Source organism: Ovis canadensis, chromosome 11 (genome assembly GCF_042477335.2).
Source record: "Ovis canadensis isolate MfBH-ARS-UI-01 breed Bighorn chromosome 11, ARS-UI_OviCan_v2, whole genome shotgun sequence".
Taxonomy (NCBI): domain Eukaryota; kingdom Metazoa; phylum Chordata; class Mammalia; order Artiodactyla; family Bovidae; genus Ovis; species Ovis canadensis.
Genome location: NC_091255.1, coordinates 18,359,537 through 18,383,066, shown reverse-complemented (window position 1 = coordinate 18,383,066; position 23,530 = coordinate 18,359,537). Strand labels below are relative to the sequence as shown.

Sequence of the window (23,530 nt, the reverse complement as noted above, 5' to 3'; positions counted from 1 at the left end):
TATTTTTGAGATTAGTTGTTTGTCAGTTGCTTCATTTGCTATTATTTTCTCCCATCTGAAGACTGTCTTTTCACCTTGCTTATAGTTTCCTTTGTTGTGCAGAAGCTTTTAAGTTTAATTGGGTCCCATTTGTTTATTTTTGCTTTTATTTCCAATATTTTGGGAGGTGGGTCATAGAGGATCTTGCTGTGATTTCTAATTCTATAGTTTTAACATTTTGAGGAATTGCCAAACTGTTTTTTACAGTGGCTGCATTATTTCCCATTTTTAGATTATATTTTATAGGCATCCTAGTGAATTTGAAGTGGTATCTCATTGTGATTTTGACCTGCATTTCCTTAATGACTGGTGAGATTGAGCATCTTTTCATGTTTTGTTTTGTTTTTTTCCATTTGTATATATTCTTTGGAGATGTCTATTCAAGTTCATTGTTCGTTTTTAAAATAGGTTGCTGCTCTCTTAATTGCTGAGTTCCAAGAATCCTCTATGTATTTTTATACTAAATCCTTATCAGACATGTGATCTGAAAACTTTACTCCATTCTGTGAGTTGTCTTTTCAGTTTCTTGATAGTGTCCTCTGATGCACAAAAATTTTAAATTTTTGTGAAGTCCAAGTTACCTATTTGTTGCTCACGCTTTGGAGTCAAGTCTCCGAATTCATTGCCATTCGAATTCATGAGTATTTACCGCTGTATTTTCTTCTCTAAGAGTTTTATATTAGCCCTCGTATTTGGGTCATTGATCTATTTGGAGTTCATTTTTGTGTATGAAATTAGAAAGTTGTGTATGAAATATATATAAAATTTGCATGTAACAATCAGATTTCTTAATACCATTTGTATTTTTTTGTTGTTATTGTTTTTGATTTGTTGGGGGGGCTGTTTGTTTTGTTTCTTGGCTTCACTGAGCAATTTTTGGGATCCCAGTTCCCTGGCCAGGGACTGAACCCAGCGAAAGCCTCATCTCCCAACCACTGGACCACCAAGGAAATCTGTCAACACGATCTGTTGAGGAAGCTTTCTTTTCCCTATTGAATCATCTTAGAGCCTTTGTAAAATATCAGTTGCACATAGGTATTGGAGTTTATTTTTAGACATTTAGTGGCAACCCTTGTTGGTGAGAGCTGGCCTCACAGCTGCAATATCTAGACAGACAAAATATCACAGCTTTTGCATTAGTTTGTGCCATCAATCTGTTAATAATACACTGTGAGAGATACTAATATAAAAATCATTTGACAGTACTTAAGTACAGCTGACCATTGAGCAACGCAGGGGTTAGGGTTACCAGTCCTCCGCAGAGTCAAAAATCTGCATGTAACTTTTAATTGGTCCTTCCTTTCCTGGGTTCCTCTGTATCCACAGTTCCACATTCTCGGATTCAAACAACCACAGGTTGAATAGTGCTGTAGTATTTACCATTAAAAAAAATTCACATTTAAGTGGACCAGTACAGTTCAAACCTGTGTTGTTCAAGGGTCAACTGTATTTACATTCCTTTGTAGGTAAAGAACTTTAATTTTTTCTTTTGCCCTTTGCAAGCAGAAATAGCAGACTAAGGTATTGGGTTTTGTTTTAAAAGCTTATCTCCACCAAAAAGGAGAAGCTTTATGGCTACTGTTGGATGTTCCTTCTGATGATCTTTTTTCACTTTTTGTTCTTGCAGTAACAGTACTTTCTGAGTAAAAGTGAGTTTGAAGACTTGAAAGTTTTGTGCTATTTAAGATATGGAAGTCTAAATGTACTGGCTTTCCCCCGTAGTACTATTTTCTACTAGAAAATTGTATAGGCTTGAGTTTCTGAATGTACAGTTAATTTATGATAAATTGAATTAGGAAAATACAGTATTCAAATTTTATTGTTTATTTTAAAACTTTTGTGGTACATGTCAAAGAAAGGTAGAATGTTGTGAGGAAACACTAGGTATTGGATATATGGAAAAATACATAGTGTTGCTAAAATGTGTAACTTTCAAAGTACTGTTTTATACAAAGTTTACTCATTTTCTAAGGTGGTACCTGCTGTAACGGTAAACACTTTTAAAGAGGGGGAAAGGACCTAGTGCCAGTTATGTTGTCATAATTCCATTCGTAATACTGTCGTCATGATCCTTTATATATACATGCAGCTGTGTACCTAAGTTTCTTCTTAGGTACTTAATGACCTTGATGTTTTTATGTCTCTTATTCTTGCTTTAGTAACTCTATACTAATAGTCTGTTTTCAATTTTAGATATGAATATCGTGTAGAGATGGTTCATCAATCCTGCAATGATCCTACCAAAAATATCATTCGAGAATTTGCATCTGACTTTGAAGTTGGAGAATGCTGGGGTTATAATAGATTTTTCCGTTTGGACTTACTTGCAAATGAAGGATACTTGAATCGACAGAATGATACAGTGATTTTAAGGTAATAGGAAGCATTTGTATTTTGGCATATATCACAGGGAATAATGTCATCAGAACTTTAAAGTCTTCACTTAACCAAGATGAATATTGTAATCTACACTAACTGTAACCCTACCATGTTCTTACCTATTTAATTTCAGAAGTCCTGTGTGGTCAGTGAATAAGCTAGTGAGAAATAACCTTTAGTTAGTAATTCCATAAAAAATGGACTTACCGGGTGGCTCAGCAGTACAGAATCTGCCTGTAATGCAGGAGACCTGGGTTCAGTCCCTGGGTCGGAAAGATCCTGAGGAGGAGGGAATGGCAATGCACTCTAGTATTCTTGCCTGGAGAATCCCATGCACTGAGGAGCCTGGCAGGCTACAGTCCATAGGGTTGCAGAGTTAAACACGTCTGAAGCAACGGAGCTTGCTCACTCTGCATAAAGAGTAAACTACTATTTCCAATAAACATGGTAATGTCCCATCTATCTGTTGAAATTCTCGCAGCCTCACCATTTGGAAATTCAAGAATAGCATGAGATCAAGTAATTTCCCCCCCCCCCCCCCCCCCCGACTGGAAATTGTATATTGCGTTTGGATGGCAGGCTTTGTAAGCTTAGTTTCACAAAAACATTTTCAGTTTCTAGATGATAGCAAATTAAAAGTAAGGGAATACAGATGAAAATAAGCTAAGAGTTGGTAGTTGATGTGTCATTTACAATAAAGGACAGAACATGAGCAGGGACTGTAGAATTACAACAGCCCTGTTTAATATTGAGGTACTTTTATAATTCAGTTTTGGGGCATCATTATACCCAATTTTAATTTGATGATCAAAATGAGAGATGCTGCTGCTGCTGCTGCTGCTAAGTCGCTTCAGTCGTGTCTGACTCTGTGCGACCCCATAGACGGCAGCCCACCAGGCTCCAATGTCCCTGGGATTCTCCAGGCAAGAACACAGTGGGTTGCCATTTCCTTCTCCAGTGCATGAAAGTGAAAAGTGAAAGTGAAGTCGCTCAGTCGTGTCCGACTCTTCGCGACTCCGTGGACTGCAGCCTACCGGGCTCCTCCGTCCATGGAATTTTCCAGGCAAGAGTACTGGAGTTTGAGTAGGTAAAAAAAGAAATTCAAATGTGTTTTGAACTGAGAAGTTTCAGAGTGTTTAACAGTTTAAGTTTCCATCAAATAATTTTAAAAGCTCTTTTTTCCTTAAAAGAGATTCAATGCGTTCTTAAATTTTATTTCTTCTGGTTTCTTTTCCTTGAGTGTGCTGGATGAGTTGCTGTTATAGCAGCCTTTACTACTATGTGTTCTTCATAACTTTTTTTGAAGAATAAGAAACTGAAAAAAAGGATTGCATTTTGAATATAGAAAATAATTCATGTTTTTTTCATCTTTTCTTTGGGGAGATGAGTTTACTACCATTTTATAACTTTTAGGTTCTCTTATTCACCAAAAGGAATAATTTGTTGCTGTTTCATAATTTAACCAGAAAGACTGCACAATTACTCAAATATCAATTTTAGTAGCCTCCAAAACAGCTGTTATTTATGACCTTAGTCATCTTATTGGAATCCTAGTAGTATTGACTCTTTCTGATGATATGTATGAGAGTTTCCTTTCTTCAGTGCAGTTTAGCACAACCTCTGGGTCTTTATTTTGGCCATTCCTGTTTATAGCAGAACTTAAAGAGTTGAATGTTAGTACAGCAACAAATTCTTGTTGTGATGTTTAATTATCATTAATTCAGCAATGTTTCCTGAGTCTATGCCTGGCACTGAGCCAATATATGTATATTAATATATATAAACATATATATTAACATTTATTTTAAAATTTTTATTGTAAGAAAATTAATATTTACTTTTGGTCTTAGTTGTGGCATGTGGGATCTTCATTGGGCTTGGCAGGCTTTTTCTCTCTTTTTGGCGCGCAAGCTCCAGAGTGCAGGGCCCTGTAGTTTGCAGCATGCAGGCTTTCTTGTTGACGCACCTGGGCTCAGTTGTTGTGGTGCTTAGTAGCCCTGCAGCCTATAGGAACCCTTGCATTGGAAGGTGAATTTAGTTGAAGGTGAGAAAAGAAGAGAAGCTAAAGGCAAAGGAGAAAAGGAAAAATATACCCATTTGAATGCAGAATTCCAAAGAATAGCACGGAGAGATAAGAAAGCCTTACTTAGCGATCAGTGCAAAGAAATAGAGGCAAAACAGTAGACTGGGAAAGACCAGAGATTTCGTCAAGAAAATTAGAGATACTAAGGGAACATTTCAGGCAAAGATGGGCTCAATAAAGGACAGAAATGGTATGAACCTAATGAAAGCAGAAGATGTTAAGAAGAGGTGGCAAGAATACACCGAAGAACTGTACAAAAAAGATCTTCATGACCCACATAACCACGATGGTGTGATCACCCACCTAGAGCCAGACATCCTGGAGTGTGAAGTCAAGTGGGCCTTAGGAAGCATCACTATGAACAAAGCTAGTGGAGGCAATGGAATTCCAGCTGAGCTGTTTCAAATCCCAGAAGATGATAGCTGTGAAAGGGCTGCACTCAATATGCCAGCAAATTTTGAAAACTCAGCAGTGGCCACAGGACTGGAAAAGGTCAGTTTTCATTCCAGTCGCAAAGAAAGACAATGCCAAAGAATGCTCAAACTACCGCACAATTGCACTCGTCTCACATGCTCAAAATTCTCCAAGCCAAGCTTGAACAGTACATGAACCATGAACTTCCAGATGTTGAAGCTGGATTTAGAAAAAGCAGAGGAACCAGAGATCAAATTGCCAACATCTGTTGGATCATAGGAAAAGTGAGAGAGTTCCAGAGAAACATCTACTTCTGCTTTATTGACTATGCCAAAGCCTTTAACTGTGTGGATCACAATACACTGTGCAAAATTCTTAACCAGATAGGAATACCAGACCACCTGACCTGCCTCCTGAGAAATCTGTATGCAAGTCAAAAGCAACAGTTAGAACTGGACATGGAACAACAGACTGGTTCCAAATCAGGAAAGGAGTACATCAAGGTTGTATATTGTCACCTTGCTTACTTAATTTATATGCAGAGTATATCATGTGAAATGCCAGGCTGGATGAAGCACAAGCTGGAATCAAGATTGCCGGGAGAAGTATCAATAACCTCAGATACGCAGATGACACCACCCTTATGGCAGAAAGCAAAGAAGAACTAAAGAGCCTCTTGATGAATGTGAAAGAGGAAAGCGAAAAAGTTGGCTTAAAACTCAACATTTCAGAAAACTAAGATTATGAAATCTGGTTCCCATCACTTCATGACAGATAGATGGAAAACAATGGAAGCAGTAAGAGACTTTACATTTTTTTGCTCCAGAATCACTACAGATGGTTAACTGCAGCCATGCAATTAAAAGACACTTGCTCTTTGGAGGAAAAGCTATAACCAACCTAGACAATATATTAAAAGGCAGAGACATTACTTTGCTGACAGACTCTGTCTAGTCAAAGCTCTGTTTTTTCCAGTAGTCATGTATGGATGTGAGATCTGCACTATAAAGAAAGCTGAGAGCTGCAGAATTGATGCATTTGAACTGTGGTGTTGGAGAAGACTCTTGAAAGTCCCTTGGACTGCAAGGAGATCCAGCCAGTCCATCCTAAAGGAAATCAGTCCTGAATATTCACTGGAAGGACTGATGCTGAAGCTGAAACTCCAATGGTTTGGCCACCTGATTCAAAGAACTGAGTCATTGGAAATGACCCTGATTCTGGGAAAGATTGAAGGCAGGAGGAGAATGGAACGACAGAGGATGAGATGGTTGGATGGCATCATCAACTCGATGGACATGGGTTTGGGTGAACTCCGGAAGTTGGTGATGGACAGGGAGGCCTGGTGTTCTGTGGTTCATGGGGTCGCAAAGAGTCGGATGTGACTGAGGGATTGAACTGAAATGAACCCATGCATTGCAAGGTGAATTCTCCACTGTTGTCCCTCCAGGGAAGTCCCTGGGCTAATATTAGTAAAGAAATTAAGAATCTGTTGCCTGATTTTAGTCCTTTGGAAACTCAAGATGAAATGGGCAGGTTGAAAACAGTTGTTATACCGTAATAGCTGTATAAATAAATTGCTGTGGGTTCATGGAGAGAGGGCTTTTCATTATAGTTTATAACATTTATAATTTAATGAGGGCTTTTTCAAAATTTAAAACTTTAAGATTTTGATGGAATTTTATATTTATTAGAAAGTTATTTAAGTCTACGCTATATATGGAAATTCTTTCATTAAAAGAGATAGTTAAGGAATTTTACCTGCTGCTTGCTTTTATTTTAATGGCACAGGTAGTAAAAGTAATGTGCCGGGTTGGTCAGTTCCGTTAGTCATTTGAAGATAACACGCTTCAGATAGTCTCCCCAGTGTCCAACCTATGTATGCTGTCTGGCAGTATCCGCTTAGAATAGTGGTTGAGTGAATCATCTCTACCCTTTGATGCATGAGTATCCTTAACTAAAAATAGTTATTTGCTGCAGATAGCTGTTAGGTGGTCAGTAGATTCCTACACTAGCTCTAAAGTCCTAGGAAAAACAGGATCGTCGTTCACATAAGGGTGGCAAGACTAGAAGAGGAATTTTGTGTGTGTGCTCAGTCGCTGATTCATGTCCAGCCCTTTGTGACTCCATGGACTGTAGCCCACCAGGCTCCTCTGTTCATGGAATTTTCCAGGCAAGAATACTGGAGAAAGTCGCCATTTCCTGCTCCAGGGGATCTTCATGTCTCCTGCATAGGCGGGCAAATTCTTTACCACTGAGCCACACGGGAAGCCCACAGGGGGATTTGCAAGCTTCCAAACTAGCTTTGCATCCTTTGGCTCTTCCTTTCTTCAGAATCATCTTTATGTATTACTATAATTTTTTCACTATAAATGGAGTCATGTTTATCTAATAAGGTAGGTGTGGGGTTTTTTAATTTTTTTGCTTTAAAAAGTGTTAGTTTTTTTACAGTACAGATAACTCTGAAGAGATCAAGATCCTGTCTTATATCCAATTTTATGTTTTAATACATAAAGATAGTTGTTTTTTCCTCTAACCCTAACTTTTCTTTTTTACTAATGAGTAGGAAATATGGGAACATGAGATGGAAGAGGGAATGAAAAAGGGCAGTGCCTAAAATAAACTTTGCTTGTTTTGCTAGGGTCTGACCTAGACAAGAAGGGAGAATGAAGCATTAGTTATCTCTTCCCTGCATAGTAGGATCCTCTTTCCAGCTTATGATCAGCAGTGTATTTGAGGCAGATTCTTAGAGTAAATGTATTTTAAGTAGGTTAGTTTAGAAGCTTAACTGTGATGTGTAATGTTACTTCTTTAGAAAGATACAGTTTGAATTTAGCAGCTGACTTAGATATAAATTCAGAACCATATGTCATTATGATCAGTGGACTCCATGTGTAAACGGCAAGTACGGGGAGCTCCGAGTTCTGCATTTTGGCCTCATTTGTGTACTCAGTGCTCAGTCACGTCCAGCTCTTTACAACCTCATGGACTGTAGCCCGCCAGGCTCCTCTGTCCGTGGGATTTCCCAGGCAAGAATACTGGAGTGGGCTGCCATCTCCTCCTCCAGGAGATCTTCCTGGCCCAGGGATTGAGCCCACATTTCCTGCATCTTCTGCATTGGCAGGAGAGGTTTTTTAACCACTGCACCACCTGGGGAGATCTTGGCCTCTTAATCAAGTAAATTTAAAATTGTAGAATTTAATAGTTACAGTTTTAAGGCTTAGTTGGTAATATTTTACTGTTTGGATTAGTTTTCATGTGCAGCTATTCTTTTAAGGTTTCAGGTTCGTTCACCAACTTTCTTTCAAAAATGCCGGGACCAGCATTGGTATATCAGTCAGTTGGAAGCTGCACAAACTAGCTACATCCAACAGATAAATAACCTTAAAGAGGTAAGCAAAAAACATATTTTAGGTTTTGTGTTTCATATTGTCTTTTAGGCCTGTTAAATTTGCAGTTAGAGTTTGGATATTATTGGTGTTTGTAACTTTGTAGATAAATCCACTTGTTCTTTATTCTCATTATCTTTGAGTCTCATTCTGGACTGTCCAGTTCAGTAGCCACCAGCACATGTGGTTGTCTAGGCTTAAAAATCTGGTTCCTTTGTTCTACTAGCTAGCTTGTACTGGGAATCGCAATACAGAACATTTCCATCACTGCCTAAGGTCGTATTGCACAGTGCTGCTCTAGTTGGAGGCAGACTCTTGAGTTTCTCTCAGTGACTTGGGTATTTCTCTTCCCTGACAATCAAATTTTGCCCATCTTGAATTCTCATTGTTGTTGAACTGAGTGCTGGGGAGGATCAGTTAATGAACTTTTATTTTACAATGCTAAACTAAATTATGTGAGGAATGTTTCTTTCTGCCAGTGGATATTAGGATGGGATGAGAAATTTGAAGTGTTGGGAGTGGCTTAATATATGAGGGAGGAAAACATGACTGTTTAAAAAATTTTTCATGTCAAGTATACTATCTAAAACTGCCTATATTTACGATGCAGTTTGCTAATTGTATGTGTAGCATGGGCTATAGATAAGAAGAAAGATGAGAATAAATTGGGCAGTTTTTCTTCATATAGATTTTTCCATTGGTAGAAGTCAAGTAGATATGAGATAGATGGTTCAAGAACTATATTTATGAATATCTGGGTATGTGGGGCGGTTTGTTTGTTTTTTTTGGTCTTGATTTTGCTTGAAACAATTTTACTAGTGACAGACTGCTTATGACACGTCTTTGTGTTTTTCTTTTTTTAAAAGAGACTTACTATTGAGTTGTCTCGAACTCAGAAATCAAGAGATTTGTCACCACCAGATAATCATCTTAGCCCCCAAAATGATGACACTCCTGAGACACGAGCTAAGAAGTCTGGATCATGTGCTGACATGCTTCTCCAGGATGGTCCTACGACAGCTTCTGTACGGGAGGTCAAGGAGGATGAAGAAGATGAGGAGAAGATTCAGAATGGAGATTATCATGTAATAACTAGACCTGCTTTAGATTCATTTCATATTTGAAAAGAGAAATAATGTCATGGTTTTCAGCATATGATGTAGAGGGATCAGTGTGCCAAAAATCTTGTCCATTTATGTTTTCGTTACTAATATATGCCCTGTTGTGACTATTAACATGTCAGAAGTTGAATCAAAAGTGTTTCAAGTTTCTGAAAAATATTTTATTAGAGGAAACTGTACAGTCTACACAGGAAACTGTGGTGTACATTCTAGAAGCTGTGTAAGGTGTAGATTTTAAAAATGTGTCTTATTTCCATTCACTGCTTCTAGTTGAAATGCCTTATCATTGCATATGTAGGTAGGATGATTTAGGATTTGGGAAGAAGCTGGGTTTTGTCCCAGCTAAACTGCAGCTAGAATGAGATTTCAAGAAGTAGTTGTTACAGTTTAAGGTAAGAGAGAAGTGAAGAGATAAGCCTTTTTTGTTATATTTGTTTAAGATGGGCACTGGGTTTAGCAGTGCATGCCTGGTACCTTTTGAAGGAGGTCGCCACTATCTTTATTACCTCCACCATAGTTTGGCCCCAGGTAAATAACAGGGATCACTGCAGATAGTGACTGCAGCCATGAAATTAAAAGACGCTTACTCCTTGGAAGAAAAGTTATGACCAACCTAGATAGCATATTGAAAAGCAGAGACATTACTTTGCCAACAAAGGTCCGTCTAGTCAAGGCTATGGTTTTTCCTGTGGTCATGTATGGATGTGAGAGTTGGACTGTGAAGAAGGCTGAGCGTGGAAGAATTGATGCTTTTCAACTGTGGTGTTGGAGAAGACTCTTGAGAGTCCCTTGGACTGCAAGGAGATCCAACCAGTCCATTCTGCAGGAGATCAACCCTGGGATTTCTTTGGAAGGAATGATGCTAAAGCTGAAACTCCAATACTTTGGCCACCTCATGCAAAGAGTTGACTCATTGGAAAAGACTCTGATGCTGGGAGGGATTAGGGGCAGGAGGAGAAGGGAACGAGCCAGGATGAGATGGCTGGATGGCATCACTGACTAGATGGACGTGAGTCTGAGTGAACTCCGGGAGTTGGTGATGGACAGGGAGGCCTGGGGTGCTGCGATTCATGGGTTTGCAAAGAGTCGGACACGACTGAGCAACTGAACTGAACTGACTGAACTGAAATAACAGGGAGAGAACCTAGCTCCACCTGTCAACAGAAAATTGGATTGAAGATTTACTGAGCATGGCCCCGCCCATCAGAACAAGACCCGGTTTCCCCCTCAGTCAGTCTCTCCTATCAGGATGTTTCCATAAGCGTGTTATCTTTCTCCATCAGAGGGCAGACAGACTGAAATACAGCAAACTAACCAATTTGATCACGTGGACCACAGCCTTGTCTAACTCATGAAACTTTGAGCCATGCCACGTAGGGACACCCAAGATGGACAGGTCATGGTGGAGAGATCTGACAAACTGTGGTCCACTGGAGAAGGGAATGGCAAACCACTTCAGTATTCTTGCCTTGAGAACCCCAGGAACAGTATGAAAAGGCAAAAAGATAGGACACTGAAAGATGAACTCCCCAGGTCGGTAGGTGCCCAGTATGCTACTGGAGATCCATGGAGAAATAACTCCAGAAAGAATGAAGAGATGGAGCCAAAGCAAAAACAACACCCAGCTGTGGATGTGACTGGTGATGGAAGTAAAGGCCGACGCTGTAAAGAACAATATTGCATAGAAACCTGGAATATTAGTTCCATGAATCAAGGCAAATTGGAAGTGGTCAAACAGGAGATGGCAAGAATGAACGTCGACATTTTAGAACTCAGCAAACTAAAATGGAACGGAATGGGTGAATTTAACTCAGATAACCATTACATCTACTGTTGTGGGCAAGAATCCCTTAGAAGAAATGGAGTAGCTCTCATAATCAACAAAAGAGTCCTAAATGCAGTACTTGGAAGCGGTCTTAAAATGACAGAATGGTTTCTGTTTGTTTCCAAGGCAAACCATTCAGTATCATAGTAATCCAAGTCCTTTCCCCGACCAGTAATGCTGAAGAAGCTGAAATTGAACAGTTCTATGAAGACTTACAAGACCTTCCAAGTGAAGTGGAGCGAAGTCACTCAGTCGTGTCCGACTCTTTGCGACCCCATGGACTGTAGCCCACCAGGCTCCTCTGTCCATGGGATTCTCCAGGCAAGAATACTGGAGTGGGTTGCCATTTCCTTCTCCAGGGGATCTTCCTGACCCAGGGATCGAACCCAGGTCTCTTGCATTGCAGGCAGACACTTTAACCTCTGACAAGACTTTCTAAAACTAACACCAAAAAAAGATGTCCTTTTTATTGTAGGGGATAGGAATGCAAAAGTAGGAAGAGATACCTGGAGTAACAGGCAAATTTGGCCTTGGAGTACAGAATGAAGTAGGGCAAAGGCTAATAAAGAGTTTTGCCAAAAGAATGCACTCACTGGTCATGGCAAACACCCTCTTCCAACAACACAAGAGAAGGCTATACAAATAAGCATCACCAAATGGTCAATACCGAAATCAGATTGATTGTATTCTTTGCAGGCCAAAGATGGAGAAGCTCTATACAGTCAGCAAAAACAAGACCAGGAGTTGACTGTGGCTCAGATCATGAACTCCTTATTGCCAAATTCAGACTTAAATTGAAAAAAGTAGGGAAAACCACTATACCATTCAGGTATGACCTAAATGAAATCCCTTAAGTGGAAGTGAGAAATAGATTTTAAGGGATTGCATCTGATAGAGTGCCTGAAGAACTATGGATGGGGGTTCGTGACATGGTACAAGAGGCAGGGATCAAGACCTTCCCCAAGAAAAAGAAATGCAAAAAGGCAAAATGGTTGTCTGAGGAGGCCTTACAAATAGCTGAGAAAAGAAGAGAAGCGAAAAGCAAAGGAGAAAAGGAAAGATATACCCATTTGAATGCAGAGTTCTAAAGAATAGCAAGGAGAGATAAGAAAGCCTTCTCAGTGATCAGTGCAAAGAAATAGAGGAAAACAATAGGATGGGAAAGACTAGAGATAAGAGAACTTTTCATGTAAAGATAGGCAACTAAAGGACAGAAATGGTATGGACCTAACAGAAGCAGAAGATATTAAGAAGAGATGGCAAGAATACACAGAACTATACAAAAAAGATCTTCAAAACCTAGGTAATCACAATGGTATGATCATTCACCTAGGGCCAGACATCTTGGAGTGCGAAGTTAAGTGGACCTTAGGAAGCATCACTGTGAGCAAAGCTTAGTAGAGGTGATGCAATTCCAGTTGAGCTATTTCACATCCTAAAGGATGATGATGTGAAAGTGCTGCACTCAATATGCCAGCAAATTTGGAAAACTCAGCAGGACTGGAAAACGTTAGTTTCATTCCACTTCCAAAGAAAGGTGATGCCAAATAATGCTCAAACTACTGCACAATTGCACACATCTCACACACTAGTAAAGTAGTGCTCAAAATTCTCCAAGCCAGGCTTCAACAGTACATGAACTGTGAACTTCCAGATGTTCAAGCTGGATTTAGAAAAGGCAGAGGAACCAGAGCTCAAATTGCCAACATCCATTGGATCATGGAAAAAGCAAGAGAGTTCCAGAAAAACATCTACTTCTGCTTTATTGACTATGTCAAAGCCTTTGACTGTGGATCACAACAAACTGGAAAATTCCTCAGGAGATGGAAATACCAGAGCACCTACCATGTCTCTTGAGAAATCAGTATGCAGGTCAAGAAGCAACAGTTAGAACTGGACATGGAACAACAGACTGGTTCCAAATCGGGAAAGGAGTATGTCAAGGCTGTGTATTGTCACCCTGCTTATTTAACTTATATGCAGAGTACATCATGAGAAATGCTGGGCTGGAGAAAGCACAAGCTGGAATCAAGATTGCCGGGAGAAACAGCAATAACCTCAGATCTGCAGATGACACCACCCATATTGCAGAATGTGAAGAGCAGCTAAAAAGCTCTGGGAGTTGGCGATGGACAGGGAGGCCTGGCGTGCTGAAGTCCATGGGGTCACAGAGTTGGACACGACTGAGCGACTGAACTGGAGTAAAGAAGGGAAGCTTCAGGTGTATGTTGTAATTGATGGAGTCAATGGGGAGAAAGATTGAAAATTAAGGTACATATATTGACATAACAGACTCTTAGGAGTATTAGATATTGGAATGGAGAACTCAGGAATAGCAGTTAACCTTTGATAGAATGAGTTAAAGGAAAGATGGAGTTTGTAGGTAGGGCAGCTGACAGTTGGAGGCATGCTAACTAGCCATAGCCAGTTGGAGAAGGAAATGGCAACCCACTCCAGTGTTCTTGCCTGGAGAATCCCAGGGACAGAGGAGCCTCGTGGGCTGCCGTCTGCAGGGTCACACAGAGTTGGACACAACTGAAGGGACGCAGCAGCAGCAGCCATAGCCGGTATGTTTTTCTGTATAGAAAGGTGACAGGGTTTTATAATCTCATTGAGGATAACAGAGGTTACGTAGACCTTGAGGAGTGATGATTTTAAATGTTACTCTGTGAGGAAGTTGGTGTGGACTGTATGAACCATTTCCAGTCAGATTGAAAGCCCAAGTGCAATTGGCAGAAATGACTTATTGGTGGTCCCGGGTAATGTGGTTGTGTGATTTATCTCTACAGGGCTCAGCAGTGTAGGCCCTGCAGCAGCGAATTCTGATGAGTACCTTACTGGTGCTTAGTCCAGGCTGAGTGGAAACATGTGAGATGGAAATCTTGTTCCTTTGCCTTAATCTAGCATGAGCTTTCCGATGGAGACCTGGACCTGGATCTCGTTGGGGAAGATGAAGCGAATCAGCTCGATGGCAGCAGCTCCTCTGCCAGTTCCACAGCCACAAGCAACACCGAAGAGAATGACATTGACGAAGAGACGATGTGAGTGTGGTACACTAGCTACAGCTCCGAGCCGTCTGAGTGACAGTTATTAGAAGCACGGTGGCTAAGTTAGGCCTAACACTGGGCGGTGGCTCAGACGGTAGAGCGTCTGCCTGCGGTGCAGCAGACCCAGTTGCATCCCTGGGTCGAGAAGACCCCTTGGAGAAGGCAGTGGCACCCCACTCCAGAATTGCCGGGAAATCCCGTGGACGGAGGAGCCTGACAGGCTGCAGTCCATGGGTCGCAAAGAATCGGACATGATTGAGCGACTTCCATTTCTTTATGCCTTTCCCTTTCTTTTTCTTTCTAAAATGGGATATTAAGCATTTTTTCCCCTTGATTTACCCTATCTTATATAAATGAAGGAAGAAAGAGTGAGGTCCCTCCCTCTCATCTCTGGGATCCAAATAGAGTTTTAGTTGTAGCTTTAACTTTTAATTTTGTTGTTATTTCATATTTAAGAAATGTTGCAAAAATAGTAACAGATTAATTCCCCAAATTTTAATGTTTTGCTTTGTTATGTTTCTCTTTTCTCTCCACATAAAATTTTTTGAGAGACATTTGAGATAAAGTAAATATAGTTCTTATTGTATTAACTCCTCAAAATAGACCTTTTGCACTTAAAGTTCCATCTTTAGAATACTTGGCAAGTTGTCTGAAAGGGCTAGTTAAAATGTGACGCCTTTAACTTATCAAATCAGAAATCATTATTACTAACATTTTTAAACATATAAAATAAAACTTATTCATTTGAACTAGAAGTGGAATCACCTTGATAAGTAGCTTACATATATGGTTCTACCTGAATTAATTCCTTTGACTGTTAGATCTCTTGACTTTTTTCAGGGTAGTTTTGAGGGCATTGTATTTTCCATTAAGCTTGATTCATTATATTGACTTTTAAAAAATAAATATTTATTTTAATGCTTCTTGTACTTCTATTTTTTTCTAAGTGCTCAGCCCAAATTCTTTTTTTAATATAAATTTTTTATTTTAATTGGAGCCTAATTACTTTACAAGATTGTATTGGTTTTGCCATACATCAACATTAATCCGCCATGGGTATACACGTATTCCCCCATCCTGAACCCACCTCCCTCCCCATACCATCCCTCTGGGTCGTCCCAGTGCACCAGCCCCAAGCACCCAGTATCATGCATCAAACCTGGACTGGCGATTCATTTCATATATGATATTATACATGTTTCAATGTCATTCTCCCAAATCATCCCACCCTTTCCCTCTCCCACAGTATCCAAAAGACTGTTCTATAGATCTGTGTCTCTTTTGCTGTCTCGCATACAGGGTTATCATTACCATCTTTCTAAATTCCGTATATATGCGTTAGTATACTGTATTGGTGGTTTTCTTTCTGGCTTGCTTCACTCTGTATAATAGGCTCCAGTTTCATCCACCTCATTAGAACTGATTCAAATGTATTCTTTTTAATGGCTGAGTAATACTCCGTCATGTATATGTACCACAGCTTTCTTATCCATTTGTCTGCTGATGGACATGTAGGTTGCTTCCATGTCCTGGCTATTATAAACAGTGCTGTGATGAACATTGGGGTACACGTGTCTCTTTCAGTTCTGGTTTCCTTGGTGTGTATGCCCAGCAGTGGGCTTGCTGGGTCATAAGGCAGTTCTGTTTCCAGGTTTTTAAGGAATCTCCACACTGTTCTCCATAGTGGCTGTACTAATTTCTTTTTTCTCATCTTCCCAGACTAAAGTCTATACCCATAAAACAATAATGCCCTCTTTCTTCCTAGCAACTACTGTTGAGTTTTGAGGATTCTTTGTATATTAGATCCTGGAGAAGGAAATGGCAGCCCACGCTAGTACTCTTGCCTGGAAAATCCCATGGACAGAGGAGCCTGGTAGGCTATAGTCCATGGGGTCAGAAAGAGTCTACAGGATTGAGCAACTTCACTTTCACTTTCACTTGCAAATTAGGTACTAGTCCTTTGCTGAATTTGGAACATGCTTTGAAGATAACTTTCATTCTCTACCTTATCTTTTCATTGGTTCTTTTGCCAATCAGAAATTTTTAATATTTCAAGTCTTTTGTAGTTTTCAGAGTATATGTTTTATACATTTTTGAAATCATTCATCAGTATCTTACTCTTTTCCATGCTATTTTAAATGTAATTGAATTTTCTTTTTTAAGTTTCTTTTGTGGGTTGTTCTTTGATCTTACTCTTTTTCATGCTGTTGTAAATGCAATTGAATTTTCTTTTAAAATTTCTTTTGTGGGTTGTTCTTTGTAAGTACATGAAAATGCAGATTTTTGTATCCTGCAACCTTGTTAACTTGTTTATGAATTCAAATAGTTTTTTAATGGATTCCTTAGATTTTTCTATGTGTAATATTATACCTGTAAATAGATACAGTTTTACTTATTCTTTTCCAATTTTGGTGCCTTCTCTCTCTTTCTCTCCTAAGTTTACCAGATAGAACATCATATAGAATTGGTGGGACTGAACATTCTTTCTTATCTTGTTCCTGATCTTACAGACTGATCTTTCAGTCTTTTACCACTTAATGTGTTGTTAGCTGTGAGTTTTCCATAGATGCTCTTCTGGTTTATTGAGTGTTTTTTTTATGAAAGGGTATTCGTTTTTTCGAAGTCTCTTTCTGCATCTCTTCAGATTGATCATGTAGCTTTTGTTTTTTATTCAATTAATATGGTGTATTACATTAGTTCATTTTCAGATTCTAAACCAACTTTGCATTCCTTGGATAATTTTTACTCTGCCATGGTGTGTAACTCCTTATCTTCTGCTGGATTCCTGTTTTTCTTTTTTGCTGGATTCCATTTGAGAGGTTTTTTTTTTAATGTTCTGAATAGTGTTATACCTTTTTCTGTGGCTCTGTTTTCATAGCCTGCTTCTTCTCACAGGCAACATTTCTTAGCCAGAGTTCTGAAGCTACAGTGAGGACAGAGGTGTGCTTATTTCTCCCACTTTAGAAGCTGAGCCAGTGGGAGTGGGCGAGTTGGGGGCTGTAGCCTCAGATCTTTTCAGTTGGTCTTCTGAGGGCTGGAACTTCAGCTTTATGAGTGACTTGTGGCAAGGGTGATCTGCAGCACAGTTTCTTCATGTGCTGCATCAAAGGTAGAGCCTTGGGTCTGGATGGAAGAAGGGAATCCCTGCTTCTTGGCCACATATACCTGATTTTAGCCTAGCCACAGGTATCTGGGAGGAGGATGAGAAATGCTGGGGTCTTGTTCCCCTTGGGATTATAGCCCTTCTCCTGGGAGCTGTGGGAAATGGGAGCTTTAAGTGCTTGGGTGCATCAGTCAGAAGTGGAATTGCTATATCACTGCTCTTGGTTCAGGTACCACAGACTCATTGTCGTTGCCAAATTTCATTACCGTTTTTCATTTGCTGTATGCTCTTAGAATCATTTCCAGAGTCTATAAACTGTTGCCTTGAAAAATAATGTTCACAGTGTTACTGGAGAGCAGATCTGTAGAGCTCCTCATGCTGTCAACCTGGGAATTGATTTTCAGACTGCTTTGGGCTTCCTGCTGGCTCAGTTGGTAAAGAATCCACCAGCAATGCAGGAGACCCTGGTTCGATTCCTGGGTTGGAAAGATCCCCTGGAGAAGGGAAAGGCTACCCACTCCAGTATTTTGGCCTGGAGAATTTCATTTACCGTATAATCCATTGGTTGCAAAGAGTAGGACATGACTGAGTGACTTTCACTTTAAATACCCAAAGCTAGCACTGATTTGTGCTATTCCATATAGTACTTTGTCATTTAAAATAAGATAATTGTGTTTTGATAAACAATAGCCTCTTTCTGAAATGATATCTTAAGAAACTAGTTTTTAGTCATATATAGTAATTTGAACATCCTTGTTAACCTTAAAATGTACAGTTTTAAGCCTAATTTACTACCATTAAATTACAAATTCTTTGAAGCTATAATCTCTTCTGCTTGCATGGTTCTCAAATTTTCTCTTTTGAAAATTAAATGTTGCCAACCTATTTTAGTACTTTAAAAAGGTAGATTTAACATGAATAATACTGCACATACATGTAATAATGACAAAAGTCTTTCTCCTCAGTTTTCTGTTTAGAAATACAATGTTACTTCATAGGAGAAAGCTATACACTATTGTTGTAAAATTCATTGAGATATGACAGATAATGTTAATTTTACTTACTATGTGGAAAAATGAATTCTGTATATTCTTAGGTCTGGAGAGAACGATGTGGAATACAACAACATGGAATTGGAAGAGGGAGAACTCATGGAAGATGCAGCTGCAGCAGGACCTCCAGGTACTGGAGCCAAACCCCACAGCAGTCCTGTCTGCTCTTTGCTCTTCTTTGAATGTATCATATTTTAATATGTGGCAGCCACTGCATGGCATTGTTCATGGTGTTAGAAGGACTGCATTTTATGTATGGATTTTGGAATATTACTAATAGTATTTAGAATGGTAATAGCTGAAATTTGATGCGTTCTTACATAGCAGGCACTATGCAGAAGCACTTAATGTGTACCTGACCTCATTTACCTATAAAATTCTTAGAGGCAGATTTTAATATTACCTTCTTTTTGTAGCTGTAGAAACTGATGTGTAAAGGAATTAAGCAACTTGGCATTTTACAATTAAGTAATTGAAAGAGGAGTTAGAGTTTTCTGTTTATTTGAATCCAAAGCTCATGATCTTATCTACTATTACAGACTTTTTATGATACATAAGTCTTGTTTGTATATCTACCTCAACTGTAGATTAATTTGAATAGAATCACTGAATCTTTGAGTTACAGAAGACATTTTGAGAACTCAGTTTATATGGAAAAAGCTCAGAGATTTAGTTGGTATAGCTAGACTAGAACCTCACGTCGTCGTCTTGAACCTAGCTTTTTACCAAAGTACACGGCCCCTCCTGGGATAACCAGTTTTAAATAGTAAGTGTTTCTTTTGTTTTCTTGGACCTATTCAATTAAGCATGGGGATTTTGGCTAGAACAGTTATCAACTAGTTTTTTGCTGCTTCTGTTTTACCTGCATCGCCCTTGGTATGAACACTGGCGTATTCTGTAGCGTGCTTGAATATCTAAAGACCTCTTTAATACTGCTTAGCATTTCAACTTCCACTTGCGCACTGTACTTCTGTCTCTCACTTTATTTCTAGGTGATCTCAGTCACACCTGTATGTCAGTTCTCTCTGTATGCTGATTACTCCCCGCTCCATCTCTAGCCTTTATTTTCTCATGACTTCCAGACTGATGTAGCGGTTTGGTTTTGATGTCTCAGTCTTAGATCTCCTAAACAGAAATCATTACCTTTTCATTTGCAGGCTTACCCATCAATGATGGCCACCATCTTGATGATGAGCAGAGCTGTATATTCTTCACCTTTTCCTCTCCTTCCACTCTCCCTTTAATACGTCACCAAAATCTGTTGATTCTTCCTCCTAGATAGTGAGTGAATACATTTATTACTTCAGATTCCATTGCCATTTCTGGTGTAGGCTAGTGCCTTTCAACCTGAATGAGAGGCTATTTGGGTTCTTTGTATCCATTATTGCTCCCATCCATTCTGTTTCCCATGGCATGAGTTCCGAATGAAGTGACTTTTTATTCCCTTCAAAATAATATCTGATTGTATCCCTTCTCTCCTTAAAAACCCTTTATTTCATTCCATTTACTTATAGGATGAAATCCAAACTCATTAATATGGTATACGATGGCCTTCATGTGCTGACTCCTGCTCATTTTTTCCCCAGCTTTAAAAGGTATAATTGACAAAACTTGGATATGTTTAAGGTGTACAACATGATGGCTTCAGATAAATACACATTGTGAAATGGTCAGCATGATCAAACCAGTTAGCATTCATTGCCTCACATAGTTACCTTTTTTTTTTCTTTCCTCTTCTCTACCCCACTCCCCTCTGATAACAGCCTGTTTGTTTTCTGTGTATGACTGTTTCTGGTTTTGTTATGTTTGTCCATTTGTTTTGTTTCTTAGATTTTACATATAGATATTACATATAAGTGAAGTCATATTTCTTTATCTTTGTCTTACTTAATTTAATTTAGCATAATATCCTCCAGGTCCATCACGTTACCAGATCAGGTAATGGAAAGTCTTATTTGCCTGGCTAAGGAGCTTGGCCGTTTATTCTGTTGGAACCATTAAAGGTCTTTAAGAGTGAACGTGATCAGATTTGTATATATAGTGAAAAATGGGTTAAAGGTGGATGAGATGAGATTGGATACTACTGTGAAAATTCTCTGGGAGTCCAGTGGTTAGAACTCCATGCTTTCACTGATGAGAGGATGGGTTTGACTCCTGGTTGGGAAACTAAGATCCCACAAGCTGCACGCTATAGCAAAAAAAATAAAAGGAAACTACCTCAATATTTCAGGAGGGACAGTTTGAGGGCCCAAAATAAGGCAAGAATACTAGAGGCAGAGAAGAAGAAACCTTATGAGAGATGTTAAACAGTAAGACTCTGTATGACTTGGGAGTGTCTTACTGGATGAGTTGGAGTCGGTGGTGGTGTGGGGGTGATTTCTCAAGGTCTCTAGTTTGGGCTTCATTCCGTAAGCTAGTGAGTCTCGGAGCAGAGGATAATATATTCAGTGTGATCCATGCTGATATTGATGGGCCAGTGGGACTGGGTCCCGTGTTATGATCTCCAGACCCATGTAACTGGCTGCTTGGAAGACCACAGATGTGCAGTCTGGGTAAAATATGCATTTTTTTTTTTTTTAAATAAGCATCATCAGGGCTTCCCTGGTGGCTCAGTGATAAAGAATTGCCCACCAGTGTAGGAGATGTGGGTTCAGTCCCTGGTCTTTGGCAAATTACTAAGCCCACGCTCCACAACTATGGAACTTGTGCTGTAGAGCCCAGGAGCTGCAGCTGCTGAGCCCATGTGCCACAGCTGCTGAAGCCTGTGTGCCCTGGAGCCCCTGCTCTGCAGGAGAAGCCACCACAGGTAGAAGCCCGTGCGCTGCAAAATAGAGAGGAACTCCTCGCCACAGCCAGAAGAAAGCCCTCACAGCAGCGAAGACTCAGCACAGCCCCCAAAGTAAAAAGTTATTTTAAAAGATTGTTAAAAATAGGAGTCATAGTTTTTATTCATTGACGTTAATAAACTAATTAAAATGTTATTTACAAGATTCACCCATAATATGTAAACAATTTCTACAAATCAGTAAGAAAAAGATGACAACCTCTTTAGTTAAAAAAAAAAGGCAAAAGATAAGAATAGACACTTCACAAAGGAGTCTATCTGATGACCAGTACACATTTTTAAAGATACCCACTGCTTTTGTCAGAGAAATGCAAGTTGTGGTGCTCTTGAGTTTGTATATCCTACATGAAGTTTCTTGAGGTTTTTGGGTTGAAGTTTTGAGTTAATAAATAGTTTTCATTATATGTAGGGAATTTTTACCCATTTTTCTTTGAATAATATTCTTTCTCCTCTTTTCTTAACTCCCATTACGTGCATGTTGGTACACTCGTGTATGTTGGTACACTTGGTGGGGTTTCACAGGTCTCTGAGATGCTGTTCATTTTTCTTCATTCTTTTTCAGGAAATGACAGATAAAATCCATATTATGATACCATTGAATACCCACTGTAATGGCTAATACTTTTTAAGTTGGCAGTACTGAATGTTGAAAGCATGTGGAGAGATGGAAACTCTCATAGCCTGCTGGTAGGAATGAAAATGATAAGTCTACTTTAGAAAACCGTTGGGCAGTATAGGCTGAAGCTAAATATACGCATCCTATGACTTTTCCACTTCCAACAGAATGGGAGCTGGTATTTGCCAGTTGAGTTTTACAAGATAATTTAGAGGAGTATTGTTCTTTTTTAGGTGGTTTTGTTTTCTTGTGTTTTTAAATTTTGAAAAGTAAATGTAATTTTTAACAAAGTAAAGAATGAAAAACTAGGGAAGAACTGGAAAGGTAGTTTGAGTGTAGACTGTGTAGGACCTCAAATTTTTGCTAATACATACAAGCATTGTAGTAAAATCAAGAGCTCAGATAGATTAGTGTGACATTTTAGCAGGCTTAATCTGGCTTGGCTTAGGAGGAGAGCATCCATTTGCTTTTTATGAGTTTTTTTTCCCCCATGTGAAGTTCAGGAGCAGTTTTCTGCTTATAAGTTCAGTAGCTTTATTTCTAGTAGCAAAAAGCAACCCAAATTCTTTCCTAATAGAAATAAAGTAGTTGTATATATTCATATTTTATAGCGCTGCACAGAAATAATGAAAATGAATAAGCTGCTATATATAGCAATATAGATGAATCTCATGAATATAATATCAAGCAGAGAAGCAAAATATAAGAATATAGCTGTATCATTGCATTTTAAAAAGGTTCAGAAACAGGCAAACTAATCTATGGTGTTTTACTCTGGATGGAAGTTACCTTTGGGGAGGAGGGTAAGTGAGCAGTTTTAGGAGGCATAGAGGCATCTTGGGGTGCTATTAATTTGTGATCATTTTCTAGGCTTTATGAACTTCCCTGGTGGCTCAGCAGTAAAGAATCCTCCTGTGGGGCTGGAAATGCAGTTCATTCCCTGGGTTAGGAAAATTCCCTGGACAGAGGAGCCTGGTGGACTACAGTTCATGGGGTTGCAAACAGTCAGACACGACTGAACCAGCTGAGCATGCGCTCATGCAACTAGGCTGTATGAGACAGACGTCCACACACTCCCCCAGGTTAATGGCAGTGTTAACTCTTGGAACGGGCACTGAAACAGATGCTGAAATCTCTGATGCCTTCGGATGAAATGTGGAACTGTGTGGAAGGATGGGAACCTGGGAGGGATGGAGTAGCCAAAGGACATTACAGAAAGGAGTTTTGCTCGTTGGTGAGAGCATTGAGTGACCTGGAAGAGTGGTTAGAAACAGAATTCTGTTAACACTCATTTCTTTACTTGGAGGTCCATTTAACATGATATAGAAACAACTTTTGTTTTTGAAGAACCGGATAGTTGGGCAATCGATACCATAATCTCGATGAACCTATTTACCGTATAATCAGAACCACCTGAGTAGCTTTTTGAAAAAGTCCTGGATCCCACTCTTATATCCTCATTCAGGGCATCTAGAGTAGGGCCAGGAACCTGTCATTTTAAAAACTCCTCCAACTGACTTATATGCAGCCTGATTTGGGAACTTCCTAGTAAAGGAAAAGAGCTAAGGAACAGTTTCAAGGGGGAGAGGGAATAGTTTTCTGTCTTTTAAAGTAGGAGTT

General features: G+C 39.4%; 1 protein-coding gene across 8 annotated transcripts in view; it reads left to right on the top strand.

Annotated features, from left to right (window-relative positions):
* TRIM37 (tripartite motif containing 37) overlaps positions 1–23,530 on the top strand; it is a 141,513-nt gene that overhangs the window by 68,577 nt on the left and 49,406 nt on the right. For all 8 annotated transcript variants that reach the window (XM_069602626.1, XM_069602624.1, XM_069602631.1 and 5 more), the window contains 5 exons: positions 2,233–2,412; positions 8,190–8,304; positions 9,168–9,386; positions 14,152–14,288; positions 18,494–18,579. In XM_069602626.1, the coding sequence (XP_069458727.1) occupies positions 2,233–2,412; positions 8,190–8,304; positions 9,168–9,386; positions 14,152–14,288; positions 18,494–18,579 (737 nt within the window). The remainder of the gene's footprint in view (positions 1–2,232; positions 2,413–8,189; positions 8,305–9,167; positions 9,387–14,151; positions 14,289–18,493; positions 18,580–23,530) is intronic.